The 22896-nt window shown below is 39.6% G+C and overlaps 1 protein-coding gene and 1 long non-coding RNA gene across 4 annotated transcripts in view; one reads left to right on the top strand and one right to left on the bottom strand.

The window, feature by feature from the left end:
- LOC122884337 (kinesin-like protein KIF20B) overlaps positions 1-17979 on the top strand; it is a 54580-nt gene extending 36601 nt beyond the window's left edge. Inside the window, exons 31-35 of one of the 2 annotated variants that reach the window (XM_044214138.1) lie at positions 4402-4440; positions 10422-10496; positions 11111-11228; positions 14810-14955; positions 16361-17979. In XM_044214138.1, coding sequence (XP_044070073.1) covers positions 4402-4440; positions 10422-10496; positions 11111-11228; positions 14810-14955; positions 16361-16441 — 459 coding nt within the window. In that variant the 3' untranslated portion in view covers positions 16442-17979. The remainder of the gene's footprint in view (positions 1-4401; positions 4441-10421; positions 10497-11110; positions 11229-14809; positions 14956-16360) is intronic. The other variant, XM_044214139.1, reaches the window with a different exon arrangement.
- The window catches only part of LOC122884338, a 45434-nt gene continuing 37185 nt past the window's right edge, over positions 14648-22896 (bottom strand). The window contains exons 5-7 of one of the 2 annotated variants that reach the window (XR_006379866.1): positions 19986-20139; positions 15433-15537; positions 14648-14880 (exon numbers count right to left, since the gene is read on the bottom strand). This is a non-coding gene — a long non-coding RNA (uncharacterized LOC122884338). The remainder of the gene's footprint in view (positions 14881-15432; positions 15538-19985; positions 20140-22896) is intronic. The other variant, XR_006379867.1, reaches the window with a different exon arrangement.

Below are 22896 nucleotides of genomic sequence, written 5' to 3'. Positions count from 1 at the left end.
ACACAGTTTAAAGTGACACAGCCCATACACGGAAATTTACTGTCCCCATCCACACAGCATGTAATTAATTGATCACAGCTAATTCTCACTGTCCCTCTCCTACTCCAGTTACACAGCCTGTAATAGAGGCTTTGTTGTTCCATAACAAAACTTCTACCATTCATGGTAGAACTTCTGAGTCATCCTCATGGAGGCACATTGGAAAAATAAAGGCGTGGAAATAACTACTAAATATATACTTTAACAGCCAGGCAAGACAAAAAGACTATTTTGGTGGGTTAAGATTTACCCAAGGAGGTCTTGTGTTTGGAAATTTTACTTGCGTCACCAGTTGTGGTGGAGAGTTATGAGTTATCCTAAGCCTTTGGCAAAATCACTCTGGGTTAAGTGTTCACTGTAAAATAAGAGCATGACTATAAGTTACAAAATCGACATTTAACTGTCTGATTTTGGAAAAGAACATTCATGAAATTTGCATGTAGTCCTAGGATATTTTTAGAGCCCCTTTAATGGTCCAGTGTGTAGGATGTAGTGGTTTCTAGTGATGAAATTGCAGTTTGCAAGCATTTGAATACCGCTCGCATCACCCTCCCCTTCCAAGTGTGTATGAGATACTAGGTGACCGCAAAACACGTGAACGGCCCTATCTAAAGCCAGTGTTTGTCCGTTCTGGGCTACTGTAGAACATGCCGGTGCAACATGGTGACCTCCGTGGCAGGGGACCCGCTCCCTCTGTAGATAAAAACGGCTTATTCTAAGGTAACGAAAACACGATTCTTATTTCCAGGTGATTATACACTAATGAAAACATACTTATAAATATTTTATTCAGTTCCTACCAATAGATCCTCCTCTTCCTGTTACACAATAATATTTTTAGCCTAGAATCAAGTGACTCAAGTGTAATGTGAAATGGTCGCTCGTTCTGCAGTGACCCTGATGAATGACTCCAGTGTATGCTGCTTGCCTAGCACCAAATGGCAGGCAGATAAAGTTTGAGGCTTGCTGGTAAAGAAAGTAACATCTAACAGCTAAATAGTCAAATACTTTTCTCAGAAGTTGGTGGAGACCAAACCAGTGCTAAAAGGAGAGTGAATGTTGGACTTAGATTAATCATATGGACACAAACATGACTCCAAATGAATGATAATGTGACTTTCAATCTGCAGGATGTGTAATTAGTCAATTGTTAGCAGGTTAGCAAATACAACTTCATATGATAATCGTGTATCAGGGCTGTGTGATGGCAATTTGTTATGAAGACTCTCTGCCCCCTAGCTTAATGCAACTTTAAGATTCACCGAATTTGCACACTATAACTAATATTGTGTTGCTGGTGGAAGACCCTTGAGTTTCTTGAAATACAGTTGCTTCAGGGTTAGAGACGTGCAGTATGTTCGGCAGAGGGCATTTTAGATCATCTGAAATTGACCTGTGAAGCACATCTCTGTGTCATCCATTCACTCAATCTCTCTCTCTGCGGGTCTGTCTGCCAGCAGGATCTTGGCCTATCCTTGATCCAGCCGAGAGTCAGCAGGAGCACAGGCAGAGCGCAGGTTCACCACTGATTAATGGGCCAACACTTAATAGGACCTCACAGAGGTCAGGGAGAGAGTGAGAGTCAGATCATGGACAGGCAGACACAGACAAACAGTGAGATCCTCAGAGCTTTCATCCAGAATTGCAGATTTCCATTTTTTCAAGTCAGTCAACTGAAAACAACAACCCATCCATCTTGCTCGATTTTGCTCTTTAGCTCTTCATTAATTGGATAGAGTGGGTGAATATTTAGAGAATATAACACATTAAATAAACTAATGTTGTTACAGAGCTCAAATGGATTTTCTTCAGTACCTTTGACTAAGCACTTAAACGTGGGATTTTTGGTTTTGTTTGCTGCTGAATCAGTGATTGATAGATTATCGGAGTATAAGTTCATTAGTATGAGACCATATGGGCTTGACATCACACAACATCATCAGTAAAGGCTTTCATCTGAGATCTGCACATTCTCGACCTCCTTATTTAGGAAAGTGAATTTGTAGGAGAGTTCTCTTCAATTTTCAGCAGGCTTGTGTGGAATGGTTGAATAGGGCAAACATCCTTCAACTGAAGTACCTGGATTCAAGCATGCCTCCTCACTCTGTCCACTTACACTAAATCAGTTTGAGTTTAACTGTTCACAAAGATAATTAAGTTCTTGTGGTTTTGGGGTCACAGTTCAGTGTATTTTCAGTAAAGTTGGCAATACAAAGAAATTAAAAAGATGAACATTGATTGTCATTTATCCTGAAAAATGTAGTTGTAGGCCAGTGTATGTTAAATTTCTAGAGCAGCTGGCAAGTTATACAGTATGTACGGCCTACATGTAGTCGTAGACTGAAAATGAGTTCTACATCTGTGTATTGATTGATGTCACTGAGGGGGTTCCAGGGAGTCCAAATGTTGTTGTTACACATGATGGAATGAACAGTGGAAAAGTAATGGTATGAAGATTGGAAGATTAAGGGTTGTTTCACACAAATGACAAAAAAAGTTTAGTCCTCTGTTTGTCAAACTAGCAAAGCAGTGTAAACAGGAGTGTGTACTGTCTACCTGGAGTTTTAGAATGAATGGGTGTTTTCAGTTTCATGAGGCATAAATGGTAACACATTGTGGCTACACAGATAATACTTGTTATGACAAAATCATTGTTGGTTTTATTATAGAAGTTACCAGCCTTACCCTTTAACCTCTTGAAAGTTTTTCAGGTTGTTGTTAGTGGTGGTGTTGTATTGCTTCCATTGTATCCACCCCAAGGGAACCATATACCAAAAAATAAACCAAAACTACATTTTCAGCACAAATACTCCTTTAAGCACTAATGGAGCATACTTGAAAAAGTCTTGTGGCCTCAAAAGACACAAACCTTAATGCTCCCAGAAGCCACGTCAGCACTTCTTTAACACATCTTTAACAGTGCTTCCATTTTGATTATATAAGTGTTATCATCTCTCAGTGTGTTCCCCATCACACTTAAATAGCTGTGTTTTGTACCTTCCTTGCAGAAGGCAGCAGGGTGTACGTGTATATACACACATACATACACACAAAATGACAAAAAGGGATGTAAACACATACTGTAGGCACATACATATTAATGTCCTCCCTCTGTGATTACAAAATTTACCCTCTCTGAACAACACAAAATGTATGCAAGTAATATGCCTCCAAACACACGAGGGAGCTTATTGATTTGAACATTTAACATTAATGCAGCAGGGAGTAGTGGGCCACTTGGGGGTCAACAGAGCTTGATGAAGAGACTCTGCACCCCATGGTGGCACCAGTGGCACTTTATATCCAATCCCATCAGGACCTGAACTATATAAACTTTTAATGCTTCCTTTGAAATGACATGAAACATTAAACCATGTCAGTGCTTCCGTCTCGTTAATGTCTGAATAGGTCACGACAAACTCAAAATCTAACTAAAAGGATATGAGTTGTTACTTGCTGTGCAAAGAGTGCTGGTAACAAATAAACTACAGATATTATCAAGCAGGCAGCCATAATACATGGATAACGTGTGGGCTCTAGTCAAACTCCATTCACTAGAAAAACAAGACTTTGTACGGGAAACCGATCTTAAAGTAATAGTTCAACATTTTGTAAAATACCCTTATTCGCTTACTTTTCAGTAGTTAGATTAGAAGATCAATACCACTGTCACATCCGTTTGGTAAATATGACGCTAAAGCCAGCAGCCAGTTACCTTAGCTTAGTGTAAAGACAACCACAACCACACATACAGATATTAAGATGCAGGTAGTCTCTTGCTTCTCATCAACCTGTAGCTTTCAGGCGTGTTTAGCATTGAGCGTGTCATTGAACGTACTCTGCTCAGATTGGGCAGTTATTTTCTGACATTGTCACTACACTAGTGCACGACATAGTCCATTTTCAAGTGATGTTTTTCTTATTCAAGTCTCGGTTATATCATAGAGAATTGGAAAGCTTTTGACTGGGACAGTCAACTTTTCTTTCATTTTGTTTGAAGCGCCTTTAAGCAGTAGAGTGGAGGAGAAAGCAAGTATGTGCTTCACTTCTCGGGGGGAATCAAAAAAAGCACCTGGGCGCCATTTGAGTCTTTGAGTCTCAGTGGGTGGTGCTGGTATCCTGTTGCTCTCAAACAATTCCACTCACCAATTTAATCATCGCTCTAAATCAGTGCTCAGCCTTTATTAGACTTTCTGTCAACAATATAAATAGCAACAGTTCTCACTCACTCAATGTTTTTAATTTGTGGTTTTGCAAGTTAGTACTTTAAAGTTTTGCAAAGTGTTCTGATCTAGAGTAATTAGTTCATTCTTAAACTGTAGAATGACTTGTTTTTAACCATGTTCTTTTTGTTTTTTAAAGTCTCATATTTTCAGGAGGAGTAAACGACGGACACAGGAGGTACCTTTTTTTTTTTTTTTTTTTACCAAGCACCTTCCAAACTCACAAACAAACATTCATCGTCACAGTCATCACATTCTTCATCATCATTTACCACCTTAGTATAGTTTTCACTTCTGGGCCAAATAATGCAGTGCTACCAAATGGCTTATCATGAACATGTTACACCATTTGGTTAAGAACTTTATACAGCAAGTTCCAATATGGTGGCAGCAAAAGTGTAAATGTTAACAGAATGATTCTGACCAGAAGGCTGCTGGCCTGAATTCCCAACTTTCCTCACAATTCCTGGAAAGGTTTGTTTGAAAACCTTCTTTCTCTCAAGAGAGACTGAGTGGTTGTCCTTTCACAGTTTTTCACCTCCAGTTTCTTCATTGGCTCTGGCCAACAGTAGATGCAGGAATGAATAACAGTAAGGATATGATGCAGAAAAGTGCATATGTTCATCCAACCTTCCCTGAATCAGTAAAGATCTGAGAATAGATGGCGTAACTGTCTTGCTCTCTCTCCTGAGCTTTACAGTAGGGAGAGTGAGGCTACGTAATCCGATTATAGCCAATAATCAGAGTAAGACATCACGGCAATGAGGGTGTTTCCATGGGTTGCTTGTTGGAGCGTTCCATTAATTTACTCATTTCCATGCTACATAGGAAAGTCTGACTAATACCTGAAGACGCCTCCTTCACATTATGTGGCAATGTCACAGATTCCCTCCATTATTCGTTGTCGTTTAGCAGCTAAATTGCTGTGTTCTAAAAAATGGTTAAAAACTGATACTTGGTCATAGTTGGATAAGATGTTTACAGGTTAAAATGCCCTTCAGTCATGCAGCTAAATTAGGAGTACTCTACATATCTTACTCTGATCAAACAGCATTAACATTTAATCAGTGTGTGGTTTTTACATGTGCGCCACCTTGCTGGTATTTCTGCCTTGATCACATGATGATTTGATTGTTGGTGTGCATGGAAATGTAGCCACTCATGGCAGAGCTTGTGTCTTAAGTCGTCCGTCGATATCCTGTGTAAGCAGCTTTTCGTTCTCTATTTGCACCATGTTGACTAGAGAGTATTTTGGAAAGAAATGTAAGTAGAGCTTTGGTCTGCTTTGTTGCCACAGACTCTTGACGTCGTTGGGGGAGTAAAATCTAGCTGTAGCCTGTTTCTTCCTCCGACAGGGACAGAGGTTGAGCCACAGGGTAGTACTCCTGGAAATTGTTGGGATTCAGTTCCTTGTTCAAGGACACTTGAGCGGATAACTCGGGGTCGAAGTGTAAAATGATTATTACAGGGTCGCTTGTATGACCGTAGGCCCACATTACTCCCAGGTGAGCGTGGAGTTGCTACTGGAATTACTTCTTACTGTTCCAATGCACTTACAAAAATTGTCCTTACCAATTACAACCAAATAAAATGTAAAAAGATGAGACTGCACAGTCCAAGCTGAACACATTTAAACCATAAAAACATTAACTATCCCTATCTCACTTTGTATCATAAGGTTTTCAAAAGCTGATGATTATTATGTTCCTCCCTCTGTCTATCAGAGGGTTTTCTATGAAAGCTCTTGCTCAGACTCGCAGCTTTTATGCTCAAATTATTCAAGGAAACCATCTCGGCTTCTGCTTCATGACATTGTTGATCTTTGCATAATCATTTTCATCAAATAGGGGAGATGAGTGTTCTTCTGTTCCATGCTGGAGTTAGTGTTAAGTGCTTATTTTCTAATATTTGGACCCCATTTCCTGGAAATCATGTGGGCCTGATGCACTGGTGGGTCAGTACAATCTGCCAGTATTGGTTTATCACAGATGTGTCAGCACTAGAATTTATGCTTGCAAATTCATAAGCTGCATTTTTATCTATTCATCGTTTGTTCTTAATTCAAGTTTCATATCATCTGTTTTATTTATCTTTTTCTTATTAATTATAATTTAATAATCCCTACTTTTCAGTTTGCTACTGCTTGTTACATGAGAAGAAGTGTTCCCCTTCCTGCTTCATGCTGTTAAAACATTTTTAAATGCAAAATAGAGGATTGTAGTGGAATAATTTAAATGTAATTGCTACCTCTTAAATCGAGTGCTTGTATTTCATAGACACCCAGGCAGGGAGTTGCATGGTAAAGTGGATTCTTATCTGATAGGTTTGACATCTGCAAGCAGTGAGCCAGTGATACAGCAGCTGATTTCATCAGCCATACAGACGAGGAGTGTTGGCAGACTGAAACATGCAAACTGGCTCAACATGAACACACGAGCAAATAAACTGCTTCACCTTTTACTCTGTGCACAATATGGTTTTCTCTTCCGTCTTCCTCCATTTTGCTCTCTCATTTTTCTATCTCTCTTCTTCTGTCTCTGTCCTTTAACCTCTTAGTCATTCCTGCAACTCTCCATCCTCCTCTCTCCGTCTCTCACGATGCCTCGTCTCTGCCAGCCAGCCATGTCTGTCTGCTCAGCAGATGATTTCTTGATGATTTATTGACGATGGTGTGGCTTTTCTTTAAAAGGCAGACATCGCCGCTGTCCCAGAAAATCTTTATCAGAATTTTTAGCTTTTATGTTTTTGGTGTTAGTTTTGTGGCCCTGTCAACAGAAGTGCTGTGCACCGTGGAGTCGATCTGTCATACACACTGATATACTGTACTGTAGAACTGTTCTTTTCCTACAGTACAACTTGTAGTCTCTTTCTTCTCTCTTCTCACAGCCTGTATTCTAGTCCTCCAAATCAAAGGGAGTGTATTTAGACAAGTCAGTCATCAAAGTTCTTAAAGAAATGCCTATATACCTTATATACCTTGCCTTATTGGCTGCATGAATGCAACAGCAACATGTTGGATTTGGCCATGTGTGTATAGGGCTGGGTATTGTTTGACATTTGTGGTACTTACTTTAGTCCAATGTATCGGGCGATATTAGCTTACTGCAGTGAGGAGACGGGTAGGCCGAGGAAAGTCATATCCGGGGTCATCCTCCCAAAGTTAGAAGGAAAGTGGTGAAAACTGCCTACAGCTACAAGTGAAGAGGTATGCCATGCTCACATGGATGTATAAAGAGAACTGGACTTCACGGCATATTCCTGACTTCCGTGTTACAAGAGAAAAGGTCCGTGTTGCAACCGTCCCCCTGACGCTCGGAACATCTCTTTTAGAAACAGCGTTTCCATTACAAAAATCCAGTGTTGTTTGGACTAGTGCTAATATCAAAACAATACCTTTTTTGATACCTTGCTTGAGGAATATGAAATGTTTTTGTTATATTAAAAAAGAAGCCCACACTACTTTTGCAATAGCTAAGATTTGAGGAGAGGGTATGTCTATGTATTTTATTTTTTAATTGAATGACTACACAAAGTATATTTATACTGTACATATATTTCAACAAATACAATTTTTTTCTGATTTTGGTTAAATGAAACATTGGGGAATTAGTATCCGTTATTCTTCAAAATCTAGCAACAAACCATCTTCTTGCAGCAAATCTCTGCCTCTCACTATCTTCTATGAATCTTTCTTTGTCTTGATTCACATTATCTCATGTCTCATTTACTTTCTTCACACACTCTCTATCTCTCTCTCTCACACTCACACGTTTCATCTTGTTTACTTTCTCCACACACTCTAATTACGGTTTATCGCTATCGCTTATCAGTACTCATCTGTATCTTTCCACTTCTTTCCTGCATTTTCTTCCTCACACTCTCACTCTCTCTCTCTCACACACACACACACACACACACACACACACACACACTCCAGCTCAATTATGTACTTTCTTCACATTTTTTATCTCTACTTCCATACTTCTCTCTCTGTTTTGTTTCCTTCTTCCATCCTTACTCAGATTATTTTTAAAAACATCCACTGAGTCACTGACGACTCCACGTTTTGACCTTTTTTCTGCTTTTCAAAGTGGAGCATGTTTACGGCGTCCACCATGCCCACTCCTCTGCGCAGCCGGTTAGCCACCCTCTCAGGTCAGCCTCATCCCCAACGGCTAGTTGTGAGTCACAATCGCTTCATTTGCAAGAGCACCAAAGTATGTCCAGGGATTTCTTGGACTGAAACTGATGCAGGAATATACTGACAAATCAGTCTGTTGGTTTTATTAAGTTGATGCAGTTTTTATAAATTATTACATACATATTTTTGCCTCTTTTCTCCCAATTTGGAAAGGCCAGTTCCACTCTGGTCTTGTTCACTGCTGACTCCCACTGTTGGCCTGGGTAAGATGTAGAGAGGAGTTCCCATGCAGGCGTCTTATGCAACATGTATGCCAATTGCTAATGTAGCAATATGGACATGATCCCTCACTGGCTTCCAAACTTTGTTACAATGACAATCGTGTTTGTTGGAACACACAGAGCTAGGAGCACTGCTGCAGAAAAATTAACCCAGGGCTCAATGGGGCAACTGTGGCTTAGCGGTAGAGCAGGTCGTCCACCAATCCCATTTTACATGTCGAAGTGTCCTTGGGCAAGACACTGAACCCCAAATTGCTCCTGAGGGCTATGCCCTCGGTGTGTGAGTGTGTGTGAATGGGGTGAATTTTTTCTTGATTTTCAATTTGACCAGCTAGTAAGCGAAGCTCAAGAATCAGTAGAAAACCTAAAACGGGCAAAAAGAGGCACAGATGCCAAAGATTTAACCACATTTGAATCTTGTGTCTAGAAATGGTCTGCTCGTGTGAGTAGCACATTAAGTGGGAGTGTAAATGTTTTTTGGAAAGTCTCCCAGTTCATCTTTACATTGTCAGTTAGGGTTATTTTGTGTAACTTGAGGAGGAGAAGAAAACTAAATTAACTCAGTTTCATTTGAGGCTGTCCTACAAAAACATCAGGAAATTTGAAGGTTGAATAATTTCTAAGGGTACTGAATGTTCATGCGTTAAATGAAATCACAGTAGAGGTTTACTGAAAAGACAGTGGTTGCCATCAAAAGGTTCACATTGCAACACAAAACTCAAACCTTTCAGCTACTTGCCAAATCATTATTTGTACTTTACGATGACCTGAAATGGAATAAAGTGTACAGTTCTTCAATAGTCCCTTTGTATAGGTGGAAAACATTTTAGCAAGAGCAGACCAGTACCATGTGAAACTGACAAATCAGAAACAATCTGGGAATTTTAACCTGTGAACTGAAGATGTCTCAAGGTGAAAAATGTAAAGGTCCAAATTTATCATTTTTATGCAATCATATGCCTTACTCATACGCCATCATGTCATTCAACCCATCACCTCTCAAACAGTAGACTAAGGAGAAAAATGTCAGGTGCTTCACTTGATGAAAAAATACCTGCAGGTGAGCTGGTTCTCCATGCATGGGGTATTAAAAAAACTGTTACTTTCTTCCTGAAAGCCAAAGGCTTCCTTCTAAAATTGTATTGTCCAGGAACTGAAGAAAACCTCAGACACTCATGTTTGTTTTCTTTGTTTGCTTTGTTTAGTCTTAATGAAAGGTTTTCTACAAATGGTTGACAATGCTTGTCATTGACATCAGAATCTTTTTCGAAAGTGAACTGAAGATTAATTGGGTGTTTCTGCGACACCCGCACAATATACTTTGACTGGTAGCAGTTTAGCGTGTCAACTCTTCGAGCCCCTCTGGCAGGTAAATAACCCTAAATTGGAGCTTGTTTTCTCTCATTGAAAATTATTTCGGCCGGTAAAGTGGTAAAAGAGGAATTGGCCGACCACTGAGGCCGTTGCACAAGGTGTCTGAATGTTTTTCTCCTAATGTCTACCATGTATTAATGACTGGCCCCATCTCGTCCAAACTGTCCTGTCATTATGAAACATTTTGTGGTTGTTTTTTGTAGCTCCTGCCTCTTTCTAACCTCTCTGCTCGTCTGCCTCTTACTAATCCTCTGGTACAGATGACTCAGTACACACTTGGTTTGTGTGTGCTTGTGTCTTTGTTTGTTTGTATGGCTTCATTTTGTATGTGCTTGTGCTTTTCCCTCCTGTGTGTTTTGATAGGAAGAGGTGGAGGCAGAGAACAGAAGGAACACGCGGACCAAATTGACGCCAAAGCTGACCCCACACCAAGAGGAGGTGACAACCAGACAGAAACACACATGCATGCATAACCGTGAACATGTGCTCTGATACATCCTATACATGAATTTACAATAAATAATTCGTAGTTAACACCTCAATGTAGAAAAACCTGCTTTTGGAGAATAATAAATCATCATACAGTAGGTCACTGCAAATGTGAAGTCATCATATTCTTACATAAGGATGTCACATTTGTTTTGCATGAGGTATTGTGTTTTCGTAGGTTTGGCTGTCGTTCTGATTCATAATATTTAATTTGCTAACTTAATTGCTTAGATATAGGTTTGCACAAGTCAACGTTACTATGGTGAACACAACAAATGTCCTCTGCTTTGTAAAACAGTACAGTAGCAGTAGTTTAAAAGTTGAACCAACCACCACCAAACAAATAGATGTTTACAAGGAACGTTTGGGGAAAGAATTTTCATTCATCTTAGTTTTCATTTCACGATGAGTGAATGATTTGATTAAACTGGACTACCTCACCAGTCATGTTTTTGGTATGCTTGTACTGTAAGCCACATGGAGCTTTTGTCTTTTTTTCCCCAGCTAAATATACACTGTACATGCTGACAGACTAACCACTGTTCACTGTCGTTTGTGATCAGATTTCTTCACCAGCGGGTCGCCATGACTCCCAGAGCAGCATCCGCAGCAGAAAGGAAGGAACACTGCAGAAGATCGGAGACTTCCTGCAGAGCTCTCCCACACTGCTTGGCACTAAAGGTTAGTGTGTTAGTGTGTGACTCTTTACTGTGGGAGATATTTAACTTTAATCTGGAGAATTATCCAGATTATCCAATTATTACTTAGATTGAGAGTTGTAGAGGTTAATTATTTTAAACAAAGAGGAGGTTAAATATGATGAAGCAGCAAAGTGAAACATCGGTGGAAGGTTGAAACAGAACAAATACAACTCGAGCTGATGACATTTCAGAGCTGCACAAACTTGTCTATTTCTATAGTAAATACACATTTCATTAAATTTATTCATATTTAGCATTAAAAGTAAGAACATAACACATCAAACTAAGGAAACAATCTTTATTTGTAGAGCACTTTTTACACAAGACACCAGATTAAAAACCAACAATCAAAAGCAAATGGAAAAGCCTAGAGCTAAATAAGACATTAAACTTCTAACGTAGACTCACTGTGTTCTGGACACTGAGTACAGTAAAAGTCCCATTAAGATATCAATGCACGAAAAGATAAACCTGATTGGCTTATCTGTGTCTGGGGGCAGGTCTTACACGCATACTAAAGTTTGGTTGACACATTTTGGGCCAATTGTTTAAGAGAAAGTTTAAAAATCAGTCATTAGACACGGTGCCCGGATTACCATGACGGCTCACAGTAATCCGCACATGGCTCACATTCACGTCAGACAACGCGCCTCTGTAAATATTCTATGAGACCTAAAAAATGTTTCTGTCATTTTGTTTGTGGGTGATTATGTTTTAAAATCGGTACTTTGCGGATGTATGTCTCCCCACCATGTATAGGTGCACATTGGAAACTTGCATTGAAAGAGGCAGGAAACAAGGATGACACATGATATATACGTATATTGCCCATTGCCTCAAAGTATTTATTTATAGAATTTGGGGGGAAAGGTCAAGTGTCTGGAATACAGTGCCGTCTATGTAAGATTTAAAAAAAAATCTCAAACCAAAATCCAGTAAAATAAAATGTTAGAAATAAAAAAACAAGTATGAATCAGAAAAGGCTCTCCAATAAAAATGTTTATAATACTGAAAAATTACTAAGGCGAAAAGACAATTGAAAACTCCTGTTTTCCTCTGGTAGACAATAACCTGACACACCAGATGGTTTGTTACATAGAACCATCTGAGAAGTCATCCTTGGAAACAGTTTGGAAAAGGGCAGGCCCTTTCAAAAATACTTGGCAGGTGATTGGATGAACCATCTGTCTATCGCGGGCTAATTTAAACCAATCAGATCAACGAACCATATGCCGTAGTAGGAGAGCCGAAGCCAGTCGGGAGAAGAGCGAAAACATCTTTTCCATCGAGAAAAGCCTTCAGTGCCGTTCTTTGCTCTTCTTTCAGTGAAGAAATACTCATTACTACATTTCTGATCTAACTAATGCTATAGCAGCAATAGTTTATTATTAACATTATCTATGCTAACCTCTTTAGGAGCCGCCGTTGTTGTTTTCGAATGAATAGTCACTTAGCTTCTTGCTGTTGTCACACCTAAACCACGCCCACAGCTGCCAGTAGTTCTTCATAGGACGCTGATTGGTCCGAACCACTGTGGTTCGTGGCAAGTGAGATCTCGTGAATCCACCTGCCTCGCAATTCTCTCTTGTGACGAGGCCCCCTCGTCTCCACCCTTCCTTGCCGGGGAGGTTGAGGTAAAGAGTCCCAGACTCTAGCCGTGCGCGGTCTTAACCTGCTGCTGTTCATCACGCAGTCCAAATAAGTATTGACGTCAAACTTTTATGTATAGCATCTGTAAGTATCAGAGTCAGTTTGCCATTACATTGTTTTCCAGGCAAACTGTTCTTAAATATCTTCAACTTTTTGGTGCTATACACAGTCACACCACCTGTCAATGTCACACTTAGGTCAAACAGCCCCAGGCACTGTGAGTTGTTTTGCCTGACTCCTAGGGGTTTTTACTGCAGTGAAGGTAAGAACCCAGTGTTAGCTGTTGTCTGTGGAACAACCAAAAGGTCAGTGTCTTCCTAAAGACAGGCTGGCGATATTCTACCTTTTTCTGCTTGTCATCCAATGAAAAGACCAAAACACACAATGATCCTACTAACAAGTATCTGTGGATCCACAGCCTGACGTATCCTATTCCTGTTCCATAGAGCATGTTCCTGCATTACAATGAACCCACACTGTAGTCTATTTTGACTCACTCTCACATACACGATCGTGCTGCTCCAAAACACTCACTAGAGCATGTTAAAGATGTTTGTTGATTTTGGTCTTTTCATGGGATTTGTTGACAATAAAAATATCCTTAAAAAGGCACTTGTCAGGCACTAGCAACTTGTGAGGACCAGTAACAACCTAAAGTCTATTTTAAAACCAACAGGCACCCAATAAAGTAACATTAAAGCAAGTGTAATGCATGCTTCCAATCTTGGTGAGCACAAGAGCTGCTGCATTTTAAATTATCTGCAATTTATCTAAAGGCATCGTGGAAAAATAACAAAACGTGAGCATGGCAATCAAGCCTGTTAATGATGAAAGTCTGCATCAGTCTATCAGTAGCTGCCCTTGACAGAAATTGTTTTACTGATGCAATATTCCTGAGATACTAAAAATCAGTTTGGGTGATATTTAAAATGAGCTTCAATATTAAGATCATGATCAAAAAGAATGCCCAGGTTACTTGCTTGTGGCTTTTCATAACCAATCAACCCACACACACACACACCAAAGCTTGCTTATATATACACAGAGTATCCTCCAGCTGCATTCTGATGCATTGTATTCATTCACCTCCAGTCACTTACTCCAGGAGGCAATCACATGGCCCAGATGGGTTTTTAGAGTTTTAAAATTTCACAGTTTTACACAGCGTAGGACACACAAGGACAAACCTTCGAGTCCCGCCGGAGTCGTTTGGCAAAGGATAACGCAGGTTTGACAAAGAAACCGGGCAAGGGCAGCGAGCTTGGGACACTAATGATGGCTTAGAGGAGAAAGTTAAGACAGGGAACATACTGGAATCAACGAGAGCCATCTCTGTGTTTTATCCTCGGGGACCGACAGTTTCACTCGGCCAATTAATTGTCGCCCCGGGGTTCCAACACAAGGGTGCTGACGTCTGCTGCCATCTGATCCTCCCTCCATCTCTCTCTCTTTCTGCTGCTCGATCCTTCACCTCTCACCTTCACTCTTTTTTTGTTTTTGTTTTTAACATGGACAGTAAATTACAACTATGACAGTGTTGGCTTTACAGACACTAGAAATTGTAAGAAATATAATTGATTAAAGGATTAAACAAATTTTTTTTGTATTAGCAATTCCCCTGAAAAGACCAAAACCAACAATGAATTTATCCTGCTAACAAGTACTGTCTGTGGATCAGAGCCTGCCAGTCTACTCAGTGATGGTCTTACTTGTTAGTAACAAACAGTAATTATACCAATGCCATAAATCTACTCTTAAATGATTTATTCATAGTAAAATTGATACAAAGAGCACATTTAACATCAAATGGTTCATCAACATAAAATTAAGCAATCAATTAAAAGATCTAAGTCTATCTAAAGTATCTATTCAGCCTGTTCCTGTTGTCTAAACTTGTGTCCCTGTCTGTAGCCAAGAAGATGATGAGTCTGGTGAGCAGTCGGGGTGATGCAGACTCAGCAGCCTCCTCTTCCTCCCTCAGTCTGAGAGCCAAGAAGAACAAAAGGAAACTCTACAGGCCTGAAATCTCCTCCCCCATGGACATTCCCTCACACCCAGTAAGTGTCATTATACATAAGCTCATAATAACAACACGTACAGTCATCACACAGGCTGCGTTTGATGCACATATCTACAGCAGTATGGTATGGAAACTGTCAACTTCAGCCAGACCAATTTTTTTGATCAGATAGTTTCTGATTTAAATCAAAAGTTTGCCAATATTAGACTATTTTATTTACGCAAAGTTCTTATCTGGCTGCTTGTGTTTAGACAACATTTGAGAAGTTTCACTAATTTTGCTTTTTGGGGGTTAAAGGGGATCGTAGAAAAAAGTTCTTGTTCCTCAAAATAACGTATCAATAAAAGTAGTTATTTGGTATTGGTACGAAAGTATTTTATTCGCACTATCAAAACATTTCAAACAATGCCAAGCCCCAGTCAAGAATCACCCAAACAGGTTTAGTCTCAAAGATATCCCTCATCTACCCAGCTCCTCATTGTTCGTACATGGTGTTTGATATTGTTACACTTACTGATACACTTGGGCCAAATTCAGCTGTCTTACTGGACAGTTCAAGCAACAAAACAAGTCAGACGTGACCTTAACATCTCAAGGCTTGTCACCTACGATGAACTTCCTGCAATTAGAGACAAGAAACTAGTGAGCAACACACAGTCAGTTCAACCAAATGTCTAAAAACTATTTGCCATTTAGCAGAAGTAGTACCTCACTGGTAATTATACAGACTAACTGGGACATTGTTTTTGGAAAGAGACTTTTTACTTTTTAAATTTTTTCAGTGCTTTGAGCAGCACAAACAAATCCCATTTGCATCCATTGTCTTACTGTGAGTGTGTCAATGTAGCTTCGTTATTCTAAAGCAACTTGGACACTTTTTGTTTTGTATCTGTAATATTTGAGGCAAGGGACATGCAAAAGAGGAATCTACAATAGTGATATTCACTTCCACAGCTGGTCATGACCAAACCTCCTGGCCTAGCACTGACTCTTTTTGACGTACTGTGTCACTATGGAGCTGAAAATGTCTCCCTAATGTGCACAAGGTTTTTCAGCCTTAGAGCTCTTTCTTGCCCTGCTCGTCAATCCCATCCCACAGCACAATCAGAAGTGATTCACCGACATCCCACAGAAAATTATTTGGGGCGAGCGTCTCCTCATGCTGCACTGTGTTCACTGGTGGATATCTCTACTGTAAGTTTTAGCAAAAGCAAGTTGCTTTCAACTTTGTTTATGTAGGCAACATCAGAGGTCAGTGGGATGGGGGGGGGGGTTTGTGACCCAGTTTACAAACCATACAAGCACTTGGATCAGTTCATGGCATTGGCCAATCGACTAAGTACTCAATCGTTAAAAGATGGTGTCTGCCCCTCTAAATTACAATCCTTCAGTTAGACACAAATACACATTTAAACAATTTGTTTTTTCTTTTCTTGTTTTAGATCATCAGCAGAGAGCCAGAGGAGAAAGACAGCGACCATCAGATCATTAAGAGGCGCCTTCGCTCCAGGATGGCTAAATAATTAGCCTCCATTGAGTACTGTACCCCCACCTTTTTTTGCTTAATACTATCTTAACGAATGAAGGGAGCATTTAGATGCTTACAAGCACGGATCATTTTTCTGCCACAATGGCTGGGAAGTCCCAAAACGTAGAAACAAATCTTCTAAGTACTCTTATTTAATATGAAATCTGTTAATATAAAAGCTATTCAAATAGATTTTTAGAGTAAAGTCACTCATATACAGCTGGCTACATTGCAAGGTGGCAGTAAAAGGAATACTTATTACTTTATTCCCTTATTTACTTTTCTGCCCAGAGTTAGATGAAAAGATCGATACCACTTACTGCATGTCTGTGTTCAGTACGGAGCTAAAGCCAGGAGGCAATTAGCTAAAGATTGGAAGCAGGGGGAAACAGCTAGCCTGGCTCTGTCCAAAGTTCAAAATACACCTCCCAGCCCCTCTAAAGCTCACTAACATGTTGTATTTTTGTTTGTTTATTCCAAACAGAAATATACAACAACAGTTTATCCATCCGCCAAGAACTTGTATGCAGCATCTGAGCCAGGCTAGCACTTTCCCCCTGCCTAACTCTGCAAGAGAGCAAATAAGCATGTTTCCCAAAATGCTGAACTGATATATAATCTAATCAACTTTTGGCTGGCAGAAAGTATAGATTTCTCACTCTGCTTTTTTCCCCCACATTTACCACCAAATGACTCCAGAGTCGCTGCATATATTTTAAGTAGTAAGCACTCTAAATGTGTATATCTTTTCAGTAGACATTCTAGACAAAATATGCTGACTTTTTTTTCTCTTTACTTTGATGTGCAATTTTTAATTGAAATTTGTTGGTTGGTTTTGTATTATTGGTATTGTTTATTTTTACTTTGAGTAAGCTACAACAGTTAAAAGTTTTGTGTAATTTTTCAAACCTCTACAATGTTATCCAGTTTGTGAAAGGCAGGTGCAACAGAAAGTTTTTTTTTTTTTTATCTTATAGTGAACCACCAACTTACTGATATCTTTTCTGAAAGTGATAACAAAGCTGCTGAAAATGTCTCACATTATTCTAAGCAACTTTTTTTTTTCTGTCTGCACTTTATCTCTTTCCTCGAACAAATTTAAGAAAAGGAACAAAATGTGAAACTAAGGCTAGATAATGCAGGATCAAATTAACAATGGTTCTAACTGTGTTACTCAAACACCTTCAAGCTGTCTTCTAGTTATAGTTTAGGGTTTTTTCTCTAACTGCTGAAAGCTATGACTTTAGGACGGGTGATGTTCTCTTTCGGTCACTATATTCTGTACTAGATGAAGGACTGCTGAGTATTTTTCTTTTGTACAGTAAAATTTAGTTAAGGTTGTCTGAGCTTAAAAAAGTTTTTCATTCCAAATGTTTCTTTCCTGAATTGTGCACTTTTCTATATTTTCACCCTTTTTGAAAAACCCACTACATACGTTTCTGTCACATCATGTTTATTCTCCCGTTTTGTACCTACGTTCTATAGGTCGTATCAGTCATTTACCAATTAAAAATAAAACATTTACTTCTCAAATATGGAAATCTGCTGTTTTTCTTTGGGTGTTTTACTGCTGGTCAAAGAAAATTAGCTCTGAAAAATGCTGTTGTAATATTACTATTATGACCTTTTTCTATCCTAAATATTAGAATATGATAATGAAAACAGTCCACCTGCTTGTGTTGCAGGTGGACTGTTCCCGAGTTGCGGTGGTGTGTGGGCACGAGTATTGAAGTTGGCTGAGTGCCTTTCCTTGAACAAAGAGAAAGAAGTGATGTACTTAATAAATAATTGTTGACCAGAGAGGTCACCATCCTAGACTACAGGACAATTATAAAACAAAAATAAAAATCACATTTCCAATGGCGTTACACCCCTTCTAGAGTAGAGCTGGTGGCTGTGCCTGTACCTATCGCCGTCACAGAGAGGGGGGAGACGCGATATCGTTTAAATAAGGTGATAATGGCACACATTTTCTCCTGGAAGACATTCATAGTGCTCAGTTGTTCATATGAAGAGTGACTGAAGAACTAAAAAAATAAAACAAAGAGCTGATGGTATCATCAGCTCTGCAGCCATATGTCTGTCTTGTGTGCAAAGGTAACATTTTGGCCTGAAGGTGGCGCTAAAGGAGCGTTGAGTTCAAAAATGAAAAGGCTTACATCCTCTGGGAAGTATGAACGCCTGCAGACAGACTACGGCAAAAAATGTATACTGTACATTCATCCACAATCTCAATTTAAAGTTTGAAAATGATTGAGTTAGAGGGAAGGTCAGGAGAGGCTGGGGACATTTCCCGATCCTCTGGGGACCTGACATTTTCTGGACAGCAGTTGTCTTTCACTGTACGGACCCACCGAGCAACAATGCCGCTCCAAAGACAGAATTAATGGGAAAAGTTCAGCTTGTATCATCTGAATCAGAAGCTGCTTTTCCCTCTTTTCTTTTCTATTGTGTCTAGAGATGCACTGATTGTGAAATTCTGGGCCAGTACCAATGTTTAAAATAACAATTTGGCAGATTGCCGATGTTTTATTTTGTTATTTATTCCCCCTTTTGTGCCAGGGAAACAAAGACATCTTCATTATTAAAAAATAACTGAACTGTTTTAAAGTCATTCAGCCCTTCTTTACACTGATGATTGCACACGATAACTGTCAAGATGCCCGACATGTATATTTATTCAGCGCTAAATGTGGAGGGGAGGTTAGCTGTGAAATAAGTGTGGAAGTGTTGCTCACATGCACACACGTCTAAATGTGTTTCTGGGTGGGTTTTTTTTCATATCTGCTGTTGCTAACGTCAGTGATGTTCAGGCCATTTGTCCGAACACTGACAAAGTGTTACTAACTCACACTGTTACCCTGTCACCCAGCAGTCAGGTGGTAAGGGCGCAGATTATCTGTGGGTTTGTTTTTGTGTGTTTTGAAAGGCTCTGCACCCACAGGCTCTTATTTTGTAGAGTGGAGCATTTTCCCAAAAGTGGGAGGCTCAAGCAGCAGGCTTTGATGGTCAAGTGAGCGTCCGAACCCAATTTAATTTTCTTTCTCAGTCTTGAAATCTTTCCTTGCCATTATTATTTTTGTTTTTTTTGGAGACCTCTGCACCATCAGTGTCTTCAGTTCAGCTAGCCACTTTTTCATCTGTCAATCAACAATAAAGATGCTCAGGTTTGTGTTTCCCCCAACAACAAACATGGAGGCAGCGGTCGAAAAATTGGTTGTTGTTATAATTTAATAATTAACTAATATCTTTTCTTCTTTTATGGAAACAATGTTCACTGTGAACAAAGCCTAATGGAGCTATATTTAAAGAAGAATCCTTTAACAAGCCCTGATCTCCAAATATGCTGAATGTGCGCAAACACAAGCACAACGGATTGAAGGGACAAGGGCACCAGTGTTATAATTGCTGCGTATTTCAGCTTTAAATAATAAGTAAATACATTTGATACTATATTGTATATTGTGCATTGGCAGTCTGAACACACCTATTTTCACTGAAGTTGGGAACACAGATGTAGTGCTGATGATGTCACCTACCAGTTTCTGAAGGGAGGTTGTGAAGCCTGGACTCTGGGCTCACCATGGACCACCATCTTTATCACTTAACAGAGCCAGAAAATCCAAATGGAAGCAAACAGGAGTGGACCGCAGGTGAGACCAGCAAGTGGCGAGCAGCACGCAATGAGGAAGGCTGAGAAAAGAAAAAAAATAAATAAATGTACAGCACACAGGTATTAAAGGAACATTCTATTATAATACAACCTGGATCTTATCCTCGTAGTTTGGGCCATCATTCCTAACAGTTCTGACAATATTTCCTTCACCTGCAGGTAGTTGCTGAGACCTGAGCAGAAATCACTAAAACAGAGACCAACAGTGATCAGATGATCACACAGGTTGTCGAAAGTGCAGTTTATCGATATTATCTAAAGCAATTTCCTAACCTTTTTGACGGCGTAAAATGAAGCAGTGTCTGCTTGAGACACATTACACCATATGTATGATCTGTGAGCAGCTCCAGCAAAGACTGTTCTCCAGGGATTTCTCTTGTGAACCTCTTAAATTATTTCATTTGAATAATTATTAGAGGCTTGAAAAAGGTAAAAACAAAGACAAAAATAAAATATTAGAGAAAAATATCATAAAGAAATAATATAAATGTGTGTAGCACAATATTTTTCTTAACTGACTATGCGTAATTTTAGGTACTCACAAGTACCAAGCAATCTGAACACACGTAAAACAGTTTTACAAATGCACACATCACAACCTGGATACAAATTTATATTTTACATACAGATTTTTCACTTCAACTTCACAGAGCTGATCATTTTTGCTTTTGAAAAGCTCCTCCATAAAAATTTCTCTCCATAGGTGGGGGCCGCAACTCAGATTTGTTTTGCAACCCTTCAGGGACTAACCCCTATGCTGAGAATCACTGCTCTAAAGCACCTGTACTTATTTGGAAAAGAAATGAAATGTGAAACTCTAAAATTATTACCTAAACTGTCCGTGGTGACTATGGCTAAAGCTATAGAAATAAGGCCGCTATACGTCTCATCAGATCAGGTATGATGTCAACCGTTTCTATACTACATCAATCAATCAAAAACTTTATTTATACACATGATCGCTTCATTTGACAGCTCATCAGGAGGAGCGACAAGTGTTGGAACGTGAAATGATCCGACGGAGCAGGAGGAAGGTGTCACACACTGCAGCTGTAACATTAAACAGCAGAGTCACGAAAGCACTTTTGGATCAAACTGTAAGCGAGACATCAAGCGCAGACCAGATTATGGAGCCTGTCAGGGGGGAAAGCAGGGACTTATTTGCTTGTGGTCTGCCTGATGGGTAAATTGTGATTATTATGGTATGAATATGTGGTTTTGAAATGGCTGCAGTCTGCATTTTTCTGCCATTGTGTCACATTAGTGCTGTCAGAAACCCTCCATGCAGCAGAGTGCAGACTCTATATGCGTGTCAGAAAGACTTTAATCCAAAAACATCATTAGGAGGAAGCCTCATAATCACCGTACCATAGAAAGCGAGAAAATGACAGCCACAGAGTAAATGGGGAGAAAAAAAAAAAAAGAGGTGGTGGGAAAGAAATCCGAACGAACCTGATGACAGAGAGCTTACAGAACAAAGAATAAATGAAACAAGAGGATGAGCGTGAGCAAGGATGGCAGCGAAGGTGAGAATTCAAATAAGGACACATCCATCTGCAACTCTAGCTTTTTTTCTTATTTTCTTCCAGCTCAGGAACGTTCTCAGAGAACGGAGAGAAAGGAAAAGCAGTCATGTGTTCTGTGAATGATGGAGAGGCTGCCATGATCCAATTTTAGCAATCACTTCCCACACAGCTGGGCCCTTTGTACTGTCTGAACAGCCCTGCCTTCCTGTTCGCAATCCACACAGACGTGTGTGTGTGTGTGTGTGTGTGTGTGTGTGTGTGTGTGTGTGTGTGTTCTAGTGTACGTTTCACTTATAACTTTTTAACAAATTAGTTCATTACTCAGAGCTTTACCTATATATAAAAAAAGTAAAGATAAAAACAAAAGTACAAAAGGCAAATTAGGTATGTGTGTTTATGTTCTTCTGTCCTTGCGAGGTCCCATTTGGGAGTTTTAGACTAAGGTCATTTTCAGCGGTCGGCTAACCAAAGCTAATTTAGGGATTAAAACTTGAGTTCAGGGTTTAGACTGGGCTTAACTGTATATCCAGATGTGTCAACCTGGGTCTTATTCTCATTTGTTTCTTCATTCTGACTATTGGGCATGATAACATTTTACTCGCCACTTTGGTTGGAGCGATTTGCAAAAGGCGGACTTTTGCAAAAACAACAATGATCGGAAAAGGAACACAAGCCTCCTACAACTTAAATGTGTAAGAAATCATCTCAAAAACTTGTCTTTGAGTCTGACCGAATATAAAACACAGAAAGTCCACTGGAAATCCTTGTGCCTGTTGTAGCGAACTGTATAGCATAGTGGATCTACCTCTGAGTAGAGACCATCTTGGGTCAAAACCTTTGGACGTGTTCCTCAAAGGCCCAGTGGAATACTGCCGAAAATGACCTTAAGTAGAGATTGTTTTGTCCACTGCTCTACCCAAAACTGACAGCCATTATTTATTTATTTTTTAAGAGAGACCCAATTCAAAATACAGCCAACCTGAACAGACCCAAATAAAGAGAGAACACAGACTGGCAGGAGCATGATGCTCCACTGTAGAGCTGGACGGATTAGAACATTTATCTGTTACTGCTATTTAGATCAAAAAACACATTCTCTGCTTTCAGCTTCTCCAATTTGAAGATTTCAGCTTTTTCTGTCATAAATGATAGTAAACGCAATCTCTTTGGGTTTTGGACTGTTGTTTGGACAAAACGAGCAATTTAAAGACATCTTGAACTCTGGGAATATAATATAATGTAGCCATAACT

The sequence above is a fragment of the Siniperca chuatsi genome, linkage group LG11 (genome assembly GCF_020085105.1).
Source record: "Siniperca chuatsi isolate FFG_IHB_CAS linkage group LG11, ASM2008510v1, whole genome shotgun sequence".
NCBI classification, from domain to species: Eukaryota; Metazoa; Chordata; class Actinopteri; order Centrarchiformes; family Sinipercidae; genus Siniperca; species Siniperca chuatsi.
This window is presented reverse-complemented; position numbering and strand designations above follow the sequence as displayed.